At 43.4% G+C, this 16,768-nt stretch overlaps 1 protein-coding gene across 7 annotated transcripts in view; it reads right to left on the bottom strand.

Moving 5' to 3' along the window:
* The window catches only part of LOC146009222 (alpha-2-macroglobulin-like), a 100,286-nt gene that overhangs the window by 17,658 nt on the left and 65,860 nt on the right, over positions 1-16,768 (bottom strand). For all 7 annotated transcript variants that reach the window (XM_083149371.1, XM_083149373.1, XM_083149378.1 and 4 more), the window contains 8 exons: positions 16,630-16,748; positions 12,469-12,520; positions 11,775-11,858; positions 10,481-10,657; positions 6,780-6,861; positions 5,619-5,775; positions 3,683-3,757; positions 1,550-1,712 (listed from right to left, as the gene is read on the bottom strand). In XM_083149371.1, the coding sequence (XP_083005497.1) occupies positions 1,550-1,712; positions 3,683-3,757; positions 5,619-5,775; positions 6,780-6,861; positions 10,481-10,657; positions 11,775-11,858; positions 12,469-12,520; positions 16,630-16,748 (909 nt within the window). The remainder of the gene's footprint in view (positions 1-1,549; positions 1,713-3,682; positions 3,758-5,618; positions 5,776-6,779; positions 6,862-10,480; positions 10,658-11,774; positions 11,859-12,468; positions 12,521-16,629; positions 16,749-16,768) is intronic.

A 16,768-nucleotide genomic window follows, 5' to 3' on the forward strand; every position in this document is an offset into this window, starting at 1 on the left:
CAGTAACACTTTTTCCACTAGTATCAGTTAGTGGGCCTATGTTTTCCTTAATTAAACGTTTACTATTTATGTATTTAAAAAACTTCTTTGGGTTGGTTTTGCTTTCAGGGGCTATGCCCTCTTCATATAATCTTTTAGCTACTTTGATTACCCCTTTACAAGTTTTGATTCTTTGTATTTTGCGAACGCCTCCTCATTCAAGTTATTTTTATAGAATTTAAATGCTCTTGTTTTATTGTTGATAGCTGACCTTACTTTTTTGTCCAACCATGGTGGCTTTTTTTTATTGAATTTACCTTTATTTACTTTAGGAATGTATTCAATAGTTAGCGAATCAAGCACCTTTTTTAGAGTATCCCACATTTCCTCTGCATTTTTTCCCTCCATAACCGTTTCCCACCCAATTCCTGTTAGGGCTTCCCTGAATAATTCAAAGTTCGCTTTTCTGAAGTTTAGTATTTTTGCACATCCTTTTTGATGTAATTTACTGAAGTTGATTTCCAGTGAAACCATATTGTGATCACTGTTCCCTAATTGTTCAATTACTTTTGTGTTTGAAACTAAGGTGATTCTGGTTTGATCTGAACGGGCGAATTTGGCCTTCCGCCGCATTTGAGGGGATGTGTACCCGAGGGGATGCAGGGGGTGCTGGCAGTGGGGGTGTGGGTGGTCGGTGAGTGGTGCTTAACCGCTCGCTAGGCAGCAAAAGAAAGTTGCTTAGCGAATAGGTCTGAATCAGGCCCTTACTTATAAAAGGCACAAGCATCAGAACATCAGGAAGATGCAAAGATGAAATTAAATCAGTACTATAGAAAAAGGACAAATGACAATTTCATACAGTAAATTAGTTTAGACAATTCTAGATAAGGATTAGAAAGAAATCTAATGTGATAATGTACAAAAATTAGGCTGTAAAGAAGAAATTATTGTGACATTAGAAAAAAAAGTTTATTGTAAAATGTAAGATATAAGCACATTTATTTTATTAACATTTTTTAACCAACACAGCCCCTGCGACCCAAAGGATGATGGGACTGTGGCGGACTTGGAATCTAAGCTGTGCTGAGGCTGCAGATGAGGAGGTCCAGTCACTGTCTGCAAATAATTATTGCAGGAGAAGTTTTATACAAGTTGGCAAAAATGTTAAGGTGGGTACTTACTGGGCTATATAGACTCTGCCCACTCAATCGGTCAATAAGTGGGTGCGGGTTGATGAGTGAGTATACCAGATAGGCTTGTGAACCATGTCCTTCACAGGGGAGCCAATGGAGGGCTCCATCAGAACGGGGCGCGTGAGTACGCGCCCCCTTCTGGCGGCTAATGGGGATACAATCACCAGGAGCAGCTTCAATGTGAGCTACTCCATCTGTACATATGTGTATATTATGAATTGGGGGTTACAAATTGTGTTTAGTTAAATTTTTGGGCTTGTTTGAATTTGAATGTAGATTCCTTAATTAGAAGAATTGGCGATTCCAGTTTATGGAGAATTTTTAATGTAAAATACTGTAACAGTGTTAATTAATTATGTGATATAATGTTCTCTCACCTTTCTTGATGGCCTGTTCATCAAGGGACTGAAGGAGCCGGGAACGAGGTTCCATTCTTCCGGCAAGAGTAAAAGCGTAAGCCATTAAAGCTTGTGTGTAGACGCTGTTCTTACCATCCAGCGCATTCTCCAAACAGAACAAGGCATTTCTCACAACTACGTCCTGCAACGAGAATGATGTCACTTATATTACTGCCCTGTGCATATAAATCACATTGTAATCTCTCTATAGACTGTCACATGGGTGGTTTTATTTTATTTTTTTCTCTCTTTTTTTTTATTGAAATGAAAGTTTTTTACGGAAGAGGGCGGCAAGCGGATCAGATATTTTGGTCTGACAGCTCATATAAGATTCTAAATATTTAAAAGATATATTAGAACCCCTTTTTATGTAACCAGTTTGTTAGCATAGGTTGTAGTCAGTTAGGTGTCAGTTAATTCAGGTAGACTATCAGGATTGTTAGCGGTTGGGTTTACCAATCTATATTAATAATCTACAAGAGGATCCATTTTCCTCTTTCTAGTTATTTTTGGTTCCCCCATCCCCACCTAAGGCCCTGATTCAGGCGCCACCCTGCCAAACACCCTCCCCCCCAATCAGATCACCCCCTTCTCGGAGCAGTGTATGGCCATTTGATCCCAAGTGAGCTGCCCGTGATCTTTCCGTTCGGCAGGATTGCATGCAATACAATTACATGCAGGCTTTCACATGTGATGTATTGCATGCAACCCCGTTCCCCACCGCCGGGAGAGTGCCGAATCCGGAGATCATACTGTATGTGCAGCAAATATGATCGATTGGATTGGATGAAAACAGGCCAAATCGGACCTGTGTATGGGGACCTTTACTACAGTTTGTATATATATTTTTTTGGAGTGCAAAATTTCTGTGTCTTTTTCTAACTTTGGAAATGCAGCTTGGCAATAGGCAGTGCTCCTTGGAAGCCTATTGTGGCACTTGGCTGGCATTTCCCGATAGAGAGCGGTGAGTCGGTCAGTACCTTAGGGGTAGACCTAGGGCTAAATACGGTGCGATTTTGGGAGATGTGCAATTTTTTTGGTCAGAAACTGCAAATAATCGCACATTTTCTGAAAATTGCACATGTAATACCATGTTATTTCTGGTAAAAATCGCAAAGTATCCCCTGACTATAGTATTACCATGCTGGCTGTTGGAACCTGGTGCTGGCTGCAAAAAATACAGGGGACTCTACTTTTGTCCCTTGTATTTTTAGAACCAGGACCGGTCCAAGATCCCTGTGCTGGTTTTTGAACTACAGGTGATCCTCAATCATTCCCCACCCCCCCTTCCCTCTCTGTATTTCTGGAACCAGTACTGGCTCAAAGAGCCTGGGACTGGTTATGCTTTTGGGGAGGGTTAAGTTATAAAAAAAAGGCACATTCCTGTCCCCGAAAACTCACCAGAATTGCAATCGATTTCTGTTTTTTTTCTCAAAAAAGGGCATCCAACTACATGTGCACCTTACGGCCAAGCAACGAGCATGTAGGATCTGGTGTGATTTTTTTAAGGGGACTAAAAAATAAATAAATTGCACCTCACTACATTTGGCTCCTATTCTCGATCTCATGGAGGGCCCAATGCTGGGCCAACAAAGGGGGGAATGGTACTGCCCAATGTGGTTGATTTAACAGGTGAAAACAGCACTTGCGACCAGCCAGATAATGGCTCAGACAAAACAGTGCTTTATAGAAGATTACAGCATTCCTCCAGCACTTGTTACTTAACCATTTCACATGTCTTCAGAGGTTTTTTTAAACATTTATTTTATTTTTTTAAATTGATCCGTCAGTTACAGATGGAGCAGCCGTCAGCCAGCCTGCTCCATCGCCAGATCTCCTGTGCTGGTGCAGACTGGCAGGCGGAAGCTCCAGCTGACAGCATTTGCGCGTCCCCATCAACAAGGCGGCGGGGAGCGGCTTCCCTGACCATCTCTGCTTCAGGGGGACAGGCAGTGGATGGGGGGCAGCTGGGGGCGGAGGGCTGCTACAGACTCCAACAGAACGGGGCATGCGAGCATCTAAGTCACGTGTGCCCCCTTCTGTCCTCTGGCGGTGGGTGGCGATTGGCGATACAATAAAGCAGAAGTGAAAATAAGCGTTGTATTCACATACCGTGACAGGAAGCGGATATTCCAGTAACGCAACAGTGATGTATGCAGCCAATGTGATTTCATTGTTCACTCCGCCCTATTGGGAAACAATAAAAGGTATGAGTGAGATCCTATCATGCACAACCTCACTTATTTCATCAGGCCTCTACAGAGCCAGATCATCATCCAACAGACAAGACATATAGATAACACATCATACAAAATGCAAGTCATACGTAAAACCAGAATACAATACATAACTGAATAAATAAATAAAGAAGGTGCAGACACCAGGGAGAGGATAGAAAAGCCTCCGCTGATGATAACTGACAGAGTAAAAAGAAACAGACAAAAGGGAAATACAGCACTAAGATAATATATAACCATAAATGATATGAGGACATAGAAATGTATCTATATGAAAATATGTATGTATTCTATGTATGTATTCTATGTATGCATGTATGTATGTATGTATGTATGTATGTATGTATGTATGTATGTATGTATGTTCTTTATGGGCTCCAACATGGCTTGATGCGTCTGGACCAATCTTGGTATATGTACCCTTCATCATATAACTTCAAGTACCGGTTTAAACTAAAAAAAAAAATCCCTCCCACCCACCCCCCCAAACCCTTTTTGGGGTCCAGAACCATATATAATTATTCTGTTTAGTTATATGTATTTCTGTCCGGTTATGCATTTGAACACCACTGCACCAAGTGAACTAAAACTAACACTAATTTGGTCCCGTTGTTTCCTGGCCAGGTTTTATGGGGGTTAAGGTCCCGGTCAGGACTCGTGGTGGTGTGCGCCGATGAACTGTGATCCAGAGAGCCTGGGCTATGGGCCCTCCACTGGATACATTTGGTGGAATATTAGTGAGTGGTAACATTGAATCCCGGGAGACATAATAGGCGCTTGGTGTTGGTTGGACCTCACGGCTAAATGTGACTCAGGAAACCTGTTCTCGGTTTTCCACCGGATCGATATGGAAGAAAAAAAACATCACAAAGTGATAACATTGGACTCCAGAATTCATAGTAGGGGGTTGGGGTCCCAGTATAAATATGAGTGCGATACTTTGTGTCAAAGGACGCAGAGCAATTCCGGGATACAAACAGTCAATTTACATGGAAAACATTTTGAAGTCTAATTAGGGAGTGCATAGTATGTATGATTATTTTATATAACTGATGTTGTCACATATAACAATAATAATTATCACAGTTATTTAGAGCTACGGAGTAAAGCCCCGCATCATGGAATTAGGGTGTGAAGTGAGTGCCTTGTATCCATAATTGGATTGGTCCAGTAATGTGCTTAATGTGTTTTTTTGGGGCAATGGTACACAGCTTCCTCAGAAACATTCATATACAAACAGTCACTTCTGGGATTCGGACCCATCACTTACATTAAAATGCATGGAAATTCCTATGTGCATGCACAAGCCACTAGTTTTTGAAATGATGGATTTAGCTACAGTAGCAGACATTCTCTGGGGGTGATTCAGGTTGGCTCTCAAAGAGCCGAATTCGGTCCGGGGACCGATGGTGCGGCTCTGTGCATGTGTATATACGCAATCACAGGGCCGCTGTGAAAACGCCTTCGGCGACTTTCACAGTCGCCTAGGCCTTCGCACAGAGGGGGTGGAACGGAGACAGACAGGGGGCTCGAGCATGAGGATGCCCAGTTTACAGGGCTTGCCCACAGAAACAGTGGGTGCACCCAGAAAAATGCTGGGCGTCCCCATGCTAACGCAGGGGTGCTGAAGCCTGCATGGGGCTGGCGGTTGGCTTCACATGACGTCAGCCCCTGCCCCATTCTCGGACATTTCTGAGACAAATAACAGTCAGTTCAGACCATCAAATGATTTAGCACTGTCTTTTACCCGAGTTTCCAAGTATTCCTAATTGATCCGTGTTCCCCATACCATTCACAATGATTTATCTTACCTTAATAGCATTATTAAATAGTTGGCCAACATTTTGGAAGCAGCCATTTTGTTTCTGACTATTTGAAAGCCACAGAAGAGAAGCTCGAATATGTTTAGGATCAATGTAGATGTGAGATTTAGCCCGGGCAAAGGACTTCATGACAAAGGCTGTCAGCCTGTGGGGAAAGTGTAGAATAACGTTTATCACGTAGATCTGCTACATAGATCTAATCTATATATGTCACAATCAGCAAAATCATACAACCAGGGCTATTTTTGTGCAGGCTCCAGCAGGAACTGTGGCCCTTATTCTAGTTCACTCTTTCTGACAAAATATTCCTCAGATGGACAAAACCATGTGCACTGCAGGTGAGGCAGGTGTTACTTGTGCAGAGATAATTAGATTTGGGTGGGGTTTTACACCTGCAGTGCACATGGTTTTGTCCATCTAAGAAATATTTTGTCAGAAAGAGTGAACTAGAATAAGGGCCACAGTTCCTGCTGGAGCCTGCACAAAAATAGCCCTGCATACAACTATATACTTATGCCATTACAAACACGTAGCAGGGAGAGCAGTTTTAATAGACTTCAATTGCATCGGAATTATTAGAGTTAACATTGCTTACAGTGGGTCTGCAGCCTACATTATGTGCAGGTTATAGATCCATTTGAACACAGCTGTGATAACTTGCATACTTATTAAAAGAAATGTATTACCTGCATATAATATTATACATCTTAATGTTATAACAAATTACACCTTATATCAACACTGTCTACATTTGTATTCAAGTGCATACATGCTGGGCACTAGGATCCAGAGAGGTCTGACCTCTAATCTGATGCATTCCTGAACATGACTGCAGCCATCTTGTAGATACTTTATTTAGTACAGTAATACTGACATGATGGACATACACAGGTCTCCCACTTAGCTGCAGAGAGAACCCAGTGGTGATCTGTGATCTGTTCCGAACCCCACAATGCTTCAATCCATGAGAATCAGTGTGCATACAACAGTGAGTACGCTGTACCTCTATGATTCATTAAACCAACACTGCTGTTTAAGTAAATGGGCTGTTCATAACTTCAGGTATCCACTGGTGTGTGCCTACTGTACTGTATATACTGTAATACTGCAAATAATAACACCTGTGCACACATCATTAACAATACATACCAGGTATTTCCTTCTCCAAACTGTGGTCCAAACGCACTGTAAGATCCATCATAGTGTTTGTAAATCAGTTGTTTCTGATATCCTGTAAGCAAGGAAAGCATCTCACACTCAGATGTAAGTAATATCTCAGTCATGTTCATCTGCCAATACGTACATGTACAAATATCTCTTGCCTACACGTTACTGACTGCAGTAAATGTAATAGGGTGAAAAACATCATCATTTGTTACTAATTAGAGCAAGGGGAACTGCCACAAAATGACCAAACAGCACGGCCACATGGACAGTGTCCCCATGTGACCTTATTCCCAAGTAAAGAGCCACAAAGAGGAGCAGGCTTTGTGCATGCTGAAGACAAGGCGAGAGGTAGTTGGGGGCTATAGAGAGTAGCGGTTGCTGTTTGAGGGACAGAGACAGATCTGTGTATAAGGGGCACTTACTGCTGGCATTTTGCTGTGGGCATTATGAGTATAATCGGCAATACAACTGTGGGCATTATGTGTAAGTAACACAACTATGTGGCATAGATGTATAAGAAGTACTACTGTATAGCATAACTTGAATAAGGGGCAAAACTGTGTGTCATAATGTAAATAAAAGGCACTACTATGTGGTGTAATATGAATCGGGGGCACTACATGAAAACTGTTGTGAATATGATGTCACTACTCTGTGGTGTAATTTGAATTGAATTGAGGGTACTGTTGTACACCCCCTACCTTGTGAGACCATTGTCCCTTTATAAAGTATGCAGGGTAGGGCACAAACTTTGTAGTTTGTAGATGGTGCTGAAAACACTGCACTGGCCCGGCTCTGCCTAATTGGGAGGAGGGGGTGCGGTGTCAGGGGAAATCAGTTCCACCACCTCCTCAGGACCACTTTAAGCCCTGTTGCTCACAAATAATTACAATAGTTGGTTTATGTGTTATGTCTTTTGTTTCATATTGCTTGTGTTTTTTTTCTACAGATGAACTACAGGTACCAGCAGGCCCTTGATGATACAGCCATTCTGACACTTGTGGCTTGGCAAGTGCAAACCTTTCCAGGCAGGCTTGCTTGGACCCATAGTCCACAATGTTATTTATACCATGTATCATCACTGTACCCACCACCAACATGGGTATGGAGAAGATCCCTAGTGCCATGAGGGGGAGCCTGTACATTGTTTTGGGGGGGGGGCCCACAGCCCTGATGCCAGTTGGCTAGGGCTAGGGATGGACATCGTTGCCATTGCTATCGATGATTGCCATCGATGGCAATAGTGCAACTGCCCATGGATAGTGTTAAACTATGCAATGGACGACCATCGGTTTTTACCTATCGATGTCATACATTATTTTTGACTGATTGGTCTGTGGGCCAATCAAAATATGGGGGCGGGGCTTCACGGTTGTCGGGGAGGCGGAGCTATGCTGCGTGTCCCAACACTGAAAAAAAACAAAAGCAAAACATCAGGTTTGCTGTGCCATTGATGGAGGGAAACCATCTGGTGCTCCCCCATTTATGGAAAAGTATTCAATATCGGCTATGAAACACGATGATTTTGAATCATCAATGGTTGATGACCATCCATAGCTAGGGCAAGTGGAATGATGGTGGAGGGACCCCTACACTGCTCTATGGTTTCACTGCACCAGCTAATCCTAACTAGTACTGGTGTTTAAGAAACTATGGGGACCCAAGTTATTTTTCCACAGATAAACTACAGGTACCAGCAGGTACCAATAGCGATCTAGGAGCAAATGCTAGGTCTGGATTTCCTTACAGGGGAGGGGGAGCCTGCACTGTGAATGAAAAAAAAAAAACATGCACCAGCAAGTTACCAGCAGATGTGCTGGAAACTGGCAGAACTACCATTGGTGCAGCAGGAGTCAACATGAGGGTTTTGAGTTTTGCATTAGAATGAATATTGGTTATAACTTAAGGAAATAAATGTCTGCGTCAGCTGTGTCTGAGCAACAGGTGCATAGTAAAGGCTGATCGGCACAACACATTAGCACCATAATATGTAAACAGATAAAGGGTTCCTGGTAATAATATGTATATTGTATATATGTAATATAATATGTAATTACATATTATACATGTATATATGTATAATATGTAAAGTTAGTAAAGCGTGAAAGAGGTTCACCGAGTAGTAGAGGCCACAGACATAAGTAAAGGCAATGACAACGCTGGCAGCAATGAATAAATGGCGATGGTAAAGAGGTTATTTTTACTGTATTAAGGTTCTTATTTAACCCTCAATCACAGTATTTTGGTGGAGAGGCCCTCCTCAGAAGCCTATATCATACATCATACATCTAAGCGTGCTGGGAGCAGTTGGAGGACTGCTTATTGCCCACCCCATAATGCTATACAGTTACAGTACAGTATGAGCAGAATGCTCTGCGGTTACAGAACAGTATAAGTATAATTCTTTACAGATACAGTATAGTACAGTATGAATATAATGCTATGCAGTTACAGAACAGTATAAGAATCTTATATATAATGCTTTGCAGATACAGTACAGTATGAGTATAATGCTCTGCAGTTACAGTACGGGTATAATGCTATACAGATACAGTACAGTATGAGTATAATGCTCTGCAGTTACAGTACGGGTATAATGCTATACAGATACAGTACAGTATGAGTATAATGCTCTGCAGTTACAGTACGGGTATACTGCTATACAGATACAGTACAGTATGAGTATAATGCTCTGCAGTTACAGTACGGGTATAATGCTATACAGATACAGTACAGTATGAGTATAATAATGCTACACAGATACAGTACAGTATGAGTGTAATGCTCTGCAGTTACAGTACGGGTATAATGCTACATAGATACAGTACAGTATGGGTATAATGCTCTGCAGTTACAGTACGGGTATAATGCTACACAGATACAGTACAGTATGAGTGTAATGCTCTGCAGTTACAGTATGGGTATAATGCTACACAGATACAGTACAGTATGAGTGTAATGCTCTGCAGTTACAGTACGGGTATACTGCTATACAGATACAGTACAGTATGAGTGTAATGCTCTGCAGTTACAGTACGGGTATACTGCTATACAGATACAGTACAGTATGAGTATAAGGCTCTGCAGTTACAGGAAGGGTATAATGCTTTGCAGATACAGTACAGTATGGGTATAATGCTCTGCAGTTACAGTACGGGTATAATGCTACACAGATACAGTACAGTATGAGTGTAATGCTCTGCAGTTACAGTATGGGTATAATGCTACACAGATACAGTACAGTATGAGTGTAATGCTCTGCAGTTACAGTACGGGTATACTGCTATACAGATACAGTACAGTATGAGTGTAATGCTCTGCAGTTACAGTACGGGTATACTGCTATACAGATACAGTACAGTATGAGTATAAGGCTCTGCAGTTACAGGAAGGGTATAATGCTTTGCAGATACAGTACAGTACGGGTATAATGCTCTGCAGTTACAGTGCGGGCATAATGCTATACAGATACAGTACAGTATGAGTATAATGCTCTGCAGTTACAGGAAGGGTATAATGCTTTGCAGATACAGTACAGTATGAATATAATACTCTGCAGTTAGTACATAATGTTGTGAGTGATATTATGTAACTGACCCACAGTAGAGGGATATAGACGGGTTTGTCTGTGGTTCTCTATGGGTAGCACAAATCTTGGAGTGTAATAAGATGTAGAGATATACCTGTGGTCAGGTAGCTCAGGGCCTTTGATTGGATCTCTGGGGTCAGCTGATTAGTTTTATTGAGATACTCCAAAATGTAGATATTGGGGGTGAAAAGCACCATATTCTGCTCCCCGCATCCATATGGCAACTGAAGGAGACTCCCCAGATTCTGCATGGCTGTGCCCATGGTATCTCCTATAAGAGAGTAATAAAATCAATGTATGAATTGCTTGTACAGAACAACAGGATATATGTTTGTACAGTATGTAGTTTGCATAACATATTACACCTGGCTCCCGCGGCTGCCTACAAGCACGACTCCTCCTTCACATACATCACTCATTCTGCAAATTGCACTGCACTGAGTATCACATGACTGGCATACATCAGATGCCACCACCAGGTTTGTATTTCCCTGTTCTCTCGGTTGCAACCAATCAGAGACAATAACTGGGTGGCTACTAGAAGATAATATTCCAGCTGCTGCCACCTCAGAGGGACCTCCTGGCCCTTCTGCTTCTTTAAAAACCCTCTCCCTGTGCCTGCCATGCAGTGCTATTTTTCAGCAGGAACAAGTTCCTGAGCCTCTAAAATACTGTATACCACAGGGTTGCCTACCCTCCCGGAATGGCCGGGAGTTTCCCGAAAATCATGTCCCCCTCCCGGCCCCCCGGAAAGGTGAGCAACCCTCCCGGATTCAGGGGGACCCCCACTGTGCCCCCCGATCTAGGCCGTCTTCCCCCAACCTCTGCATTTAAATGCTGCAATCCGCGGGTCTAAGAGGAGGGGGCAGAGCTAAAAGGTCACAATCACATCATGTAAGCCCCGCCCCTCTACAGAGATCCATTAATTTGGCTATTTTACATCCTGGGGACGGGGCTTAATGACGCCACACTTAAGCCCCACCCCTGAGCTACTGCTGATAGTCTCCTCTCCGGGCTTCTTCCGGAGAGGAGAGTCTAAAAGTCGGCAACCCTGGTATACCATCATCAGGAACTGGGTTTCTGAACCTGTTCTATTTTTATTTAATTGATCCACCCCCAGACCCAAAGATCCTGGACCTATTTTTCCAGAAAAATAGTACTGCTGCCATACAAACATAAACCCACGACAGTCCAGTCATCAATGGTTTGAGATATCAGTTGTCAAAGTCTGAAATTATATTTATTTTCTTTTGTATAAAATTGTGTTGGATAGCGCTTAAAAATATGAACTTAACCCTTTTTCGGTCACAAAATAAATTAAAATTCTGAGCGGTTTTTGGGGAACAATATTAATGAGTTATGTGATTAAAAAGATCAGAGTGACTCACCAATCACTGAGAAGTAAGCACGGGTAGAACCTTCCACCACTCGGCCAGGGAGCTTCAGAGAGATCTCTTCCGTTATCTTAGAGCCTGAGTACAGAGGTTAGGGAAGAGAGACTATATCATTTCTTATGTCCAGGCCTGTGTGCACTCATTCATGTGCTGTATTCTATTACCATTGCTCTGATCAGAAGCAACTTCATAACGGGTATGGATCATTAGGTCTCCAGCAGTTACGTCAACATGCATCGGGTCGACACCATTAGGTCAACATGCAGAAAGGTTGACATGGGTCTAGGTCGACATGGGTGTTGGTCGACATGCCATTAGGTCTACACAAGCATTAGGTCGACATGGGCAAGGTCGACAGTCAAAAGGTCGCCATGGGGTTTTTTGCACTGTTTTTTTTTGTGTCGACATAATGACGTGTCGACCTACACCCATGTCAACCTAGACCCATGTCGACCTAATGGTGTCCACTCAATACTTGTGGACCTAATGACAGTATCCCCTTCATAACTGTGCTGGTTGTTTCCATTGTGTATGCATAGTAATACTTAGTCGAATAGAAAATCCATATACACTTTTTACATACTGTACATATTTCTATAATAGTTTGAATAGTTAGAAATCAAATCAGTATTGGCTTTGTGGTGTGGGCCAGAATATTAATTGAGTAGTGAAAAAGTTTTGAACTTACCTTTTCCACAGATCATAGCGCTCTGCGTATCTTCTTTTGGAACACCCTCTGGCTAGAATATAAGAAAATATATTAAAAAAGGAGATTATTTGCTTTAATTGCGCAGCTCGTTGCTACAGTATTGTTGAATCTGCTATGCTGTAACTAAAGCTTGTTTTACCTCATTTTAAGGTTGTCCATCATCAAATTAACTATCAATACTTTTTAGCCATCGGGAATGTCATTTAAGTATATAGGTAAAACAGATGACCATGGTTGGAATCATAGGTGCCGATTTTATGTTTTTGCTGGTGGGTGCTCAATCCAAAAATATAGGGGAGTGGCATCATGGGAAAGGGGCGTGGACACAAAATAATACTGATTTATATTATGCAGCACAGTTTTCTCCAATATTCAAATTATGGCAACATAAATGCCCCCACAGTGCCAAATACATAAATGCCCCCACAGTGCCAGGTACATAAATGCCCCCCACAGTGCCAGGTACATAAATGCCCCCACAGTGCCAGGTACATAAATGCCCACACAGTACCTGTGCCAGCGGGCGGGTGGGCCGCTGCTGATCGGGTGGGTGCTCATCAATTTCCGTGGGTGTTCGAGCCTTCAAGCACCCACAGAATCGGTACCTACTGTATGGTTGGAATGGCCCACGGGGATACAGGGGTATTCCTTGGAGGGCCCCAATGCCCGAGCACTGATCCTTTGGGAGTCAGGTTCCAGACCATGCACTAAATTATACAATTGTTTCTATATTAAAGGGTAAGTAATTTGGTGACACAGATGAAAGCGCAGCCAGATTAAGGGGGGGATGCAGGGGAAACTGAACCTGGGCCCACTTCTTGTCAGGGGGCCCCCGTCTGAGCACTGTTATAAATAGCTCTCTTGATTCCTCTCCCAGTGTGTAAGTAATAAGGAAGCTGCTGGTGCCAGTCATAAATTAAGAGGGAAGTCCGGTAGAGAGCATATTGTACTCCCGGAATTGGTCATGTTGGGAGGTATGCACAATCCTATACACTCCCCCCTTCACAAGGGCTCAAGTGCCCTGCCCCCCCAAGCCTTAATATGGCCTTGGATGAATGGGTGCTTGATTCATTTCTGTGGAAACTACATTAAGATTAGGCCAACTGCCAATCAAAGTGAGAGGTCCAGACACACTCCTGCTTCATTGATTAAAAACGGGCTGTGTTCTGTGCCAGCTAATGTTCTCCCTGTGGTCGCTATCACACCCTTTAAGCTTGGGCCTAGGGATGGCCATCATTGCCATTGTCATCGATGGTTTCTATCGATGGCAATACTGCAACTGGCCATCGATAGTGCTTAACTATGCAATGGATGACCATCGATATTTTTACATATTGATGGTCATCCATTGTATTTGTTTGATTGGCCCGTGGGCCAATCAAAACACAAGGGGCGGGGCTTCGTGGGTGTCAGGGGGCAGAGCTATGCTCCGTGCCCCAGCACTTTGAAAAAAAAACACAGCAAAACATTGTTTTGCTATTCCATCGATAGAGCAAAACCATCTGGTTTGCCCCCATCGATGGCAAAAGTATTCGACATCGGCCATGAACCATCAATGATTTCGAATCATCGATGGTCGATGGCCATCCCTACTTGGGCCACTACGACTGTAGAGATGTGTTCTACTACATCTAGCCTCAATACGCCATACAGCGTGAGATGCCTGGCGTGACTAATCCACCAGGTCATGTGGAACTCTGCTAATGTCATTAGTCCTTTTTTGCCAAAAATGCAAGAAGAAGAATCTGCTGAATTATGTGATATATGACACTATATTGTGTATGATGGAGTCTATATACGAAGCAGAACAGAACTTGTATTGGAAGAAGCTGAGGCTGCTACATTGGAACAATGATCCGAAGGTCATAATCCTGACTCTCAGAATGCCGACAGGTCCCGGTGAGTATTTTAACTCTATCTCCAACATAGACTAACCATCTCCTCCCGCAGCATTTTCCATGTTGGCGATGGGGCCACCCGACGTGTGCAGGAGCTTCTTCTTTCCAGACATCTCAAGGAGAGGAGACAGCAATGGTAGGTAAGTGTGCCCTAACCCTAGCTGGGGCACCAGTCAGCATTCTGAGCATCAGGATTCCAGTGTTGGGTTTCTGACCACTGGGATCCTGATTACACCCCCAGCTAACACATATGCAGATACCATGCAGATCAAGATCTTTGGATCCTCTAAGCTGGTAAGGATTGCCAAATGCTTTCGATTTTTACAAACAGGACCAAAATAAAGGGCAATCCATTGCTGCTCCTATGGCAGAACGTAAGAGCCTGTCAGTGGGAAATGGTTCAATTATAGTTTGAAAGAAAGATTGCCAATCAAAGTGTAAATATATCACCGCTAATGAAGAAGATATTACACAATACACAAAGGACCTGATTCTGGTTCACTCGCAAAAGCAAATTCTCTCTCTAATGGACAAAACCATGTGCACTGCAGTTGCACATGCAGGGGGGGGGGGGGGGGGGGTTTCCAAGTACCTGGACACTCCCCCCCCTCCCCCCTGAACGGCCGAGATTGTTTTTGTTTGTTTGAGACTGAGATCATCTGAAGTGACAGCTAGGCAGCTCTCTGTGTGAAGCACAGGAGATGGCCAGCGGGGAGGTGCAGACAGGGCAGTGGTATGCAGTGAGGTGGCCAAGCTAAAGCAGGATACAGGAATCTGGCAGCACCACTAGCAATGCCGCTACACAGTGGGCCCTGCTCACCCCCCTCCCACCTGGTGCCCAACCGTACCCCGCCCCCTAATTTTTGTTTTTTTTTAAAGTCGTTGTCCCCACCCCTCACCCTGGCGGCACTGTCGGCAGCCATTGGGTTGAAATTAGATGGCTAGCGGGAGAAGCAGACAGGATGAGTGCTTACATTTATATGGCAATATACAGATTAAAGGCACATGCGCCCCCATGCCATTTCTGGAAATGTTTATTCTATTCTATTCAAGTGCAGCAACACACTGGGCAGCTATTTTTATTCATGTGCTTGGAGCACTTGAATATGTATTAATTTTTTTTTTTTACACATTCGCCAGCAGGGGGCCGGGAGCAGAGTGCCGCGCCTTACATATTCATATATTCACTTCACACTGCTCCTGCTCATTACATATGCACGAGCGGGAGCAGTGCAGCGGCTCCCTACCCGTGTCCCCTGCCAGCTCTCCCAGGGGGCAGCTTCTGCTGCCTGTGTCCCCGGGAGCCCTCCTTCTCCCCCACACATTCTGGGGTAGGCAGGGAGGCTTCCATCTCCCTGCCTGCTGCCGTCCCCTGGCTCCCTGCGGTGTTAAAATTCGCCGTCAGGGAGGGCTGGCAGTCAATACTGCAGCCCTCCAGAACCCTGTGAATGTGCAGCGAATCCTAAACAGGATTCACTGCACATCGCAGAATTTATCATTGAATACTGCCCAGAGTGCCAACACATGTGCCATTATGGTGAAGGGAGAGCAAGTAGTACCAGTTAGTCTTATGGGGTACAGTGCACTAATTCCATCTGATTGATGTGTTGAACTCGGGTGGTTGGAAGCCATCTTGAAGCTTCTGCCTAGCTGCTCAGGGTTCCCATTATTACGTACCCCACTACCCATGGCTGCCTCTGCCCCCCTTCTCAAATTACCCATGTTTGGCTCTGACCCCTATTCAATTACAGTACAGAAAATTAGATCAACATCACTGCATTTTTTTTCTAAAACCATTATTTTTAGGAAAAATCCCCGGTAATTGCTCTTGCACCCCGATGACACCACACCTGAGGACTAATTAACCAATTAACTCCCCCCCCCATGTCTAGAATTTGTAGCCACAAGATGTCAAACACCATTTTAGTTTTAGCTAGTAACTTGCTACTTAACATGATAATGAGATTGTTAATAGCTTAGTAACTTAGAGAACGGATCCGCAGTTGAGTTTACCTCAAATAAGAACAAACAATTTCATATATAGAAAAAAACATTGAAAAAGTAAGATCCACATAAAACCGGTATTACAGGGATATCATACAAGTACCACCATAACACCGATGCAGCTCAAGGGGAGGATAGCGGACTAACCTTGATAACTTCCAACACTGTTGGTGTGGTTCATAACAGTTATATTCAATTAATGTCGTCCATTGCAATATTTTTTCTGTAATGGTCTCACCTCAACCAGAATGTGTTTGGTGATTGTATCCTTTCTCCCTTGCGCTGGATTCAAAATCTTATTGCCACACAGACCAGCTCCCGGCAGAGTCTGAGCACTGACTGTAAAGTTCACTTCCCCTAAAATTAGATGAGGGATT

Source organism: Crinia signifera, chromosome 6 (assembly GCF_055691185.1).
Source record: "Crinia signifera chromosome 6, ASM5569118v1, whole genome shotgun sequence".
NCBI classification, from domain to species: domain Eukaryota; kingdom Metazoa; phylum Chordata; class Amphibia; order Anura; family Myobatrachidae; genus Crinia; species Crinia signifera.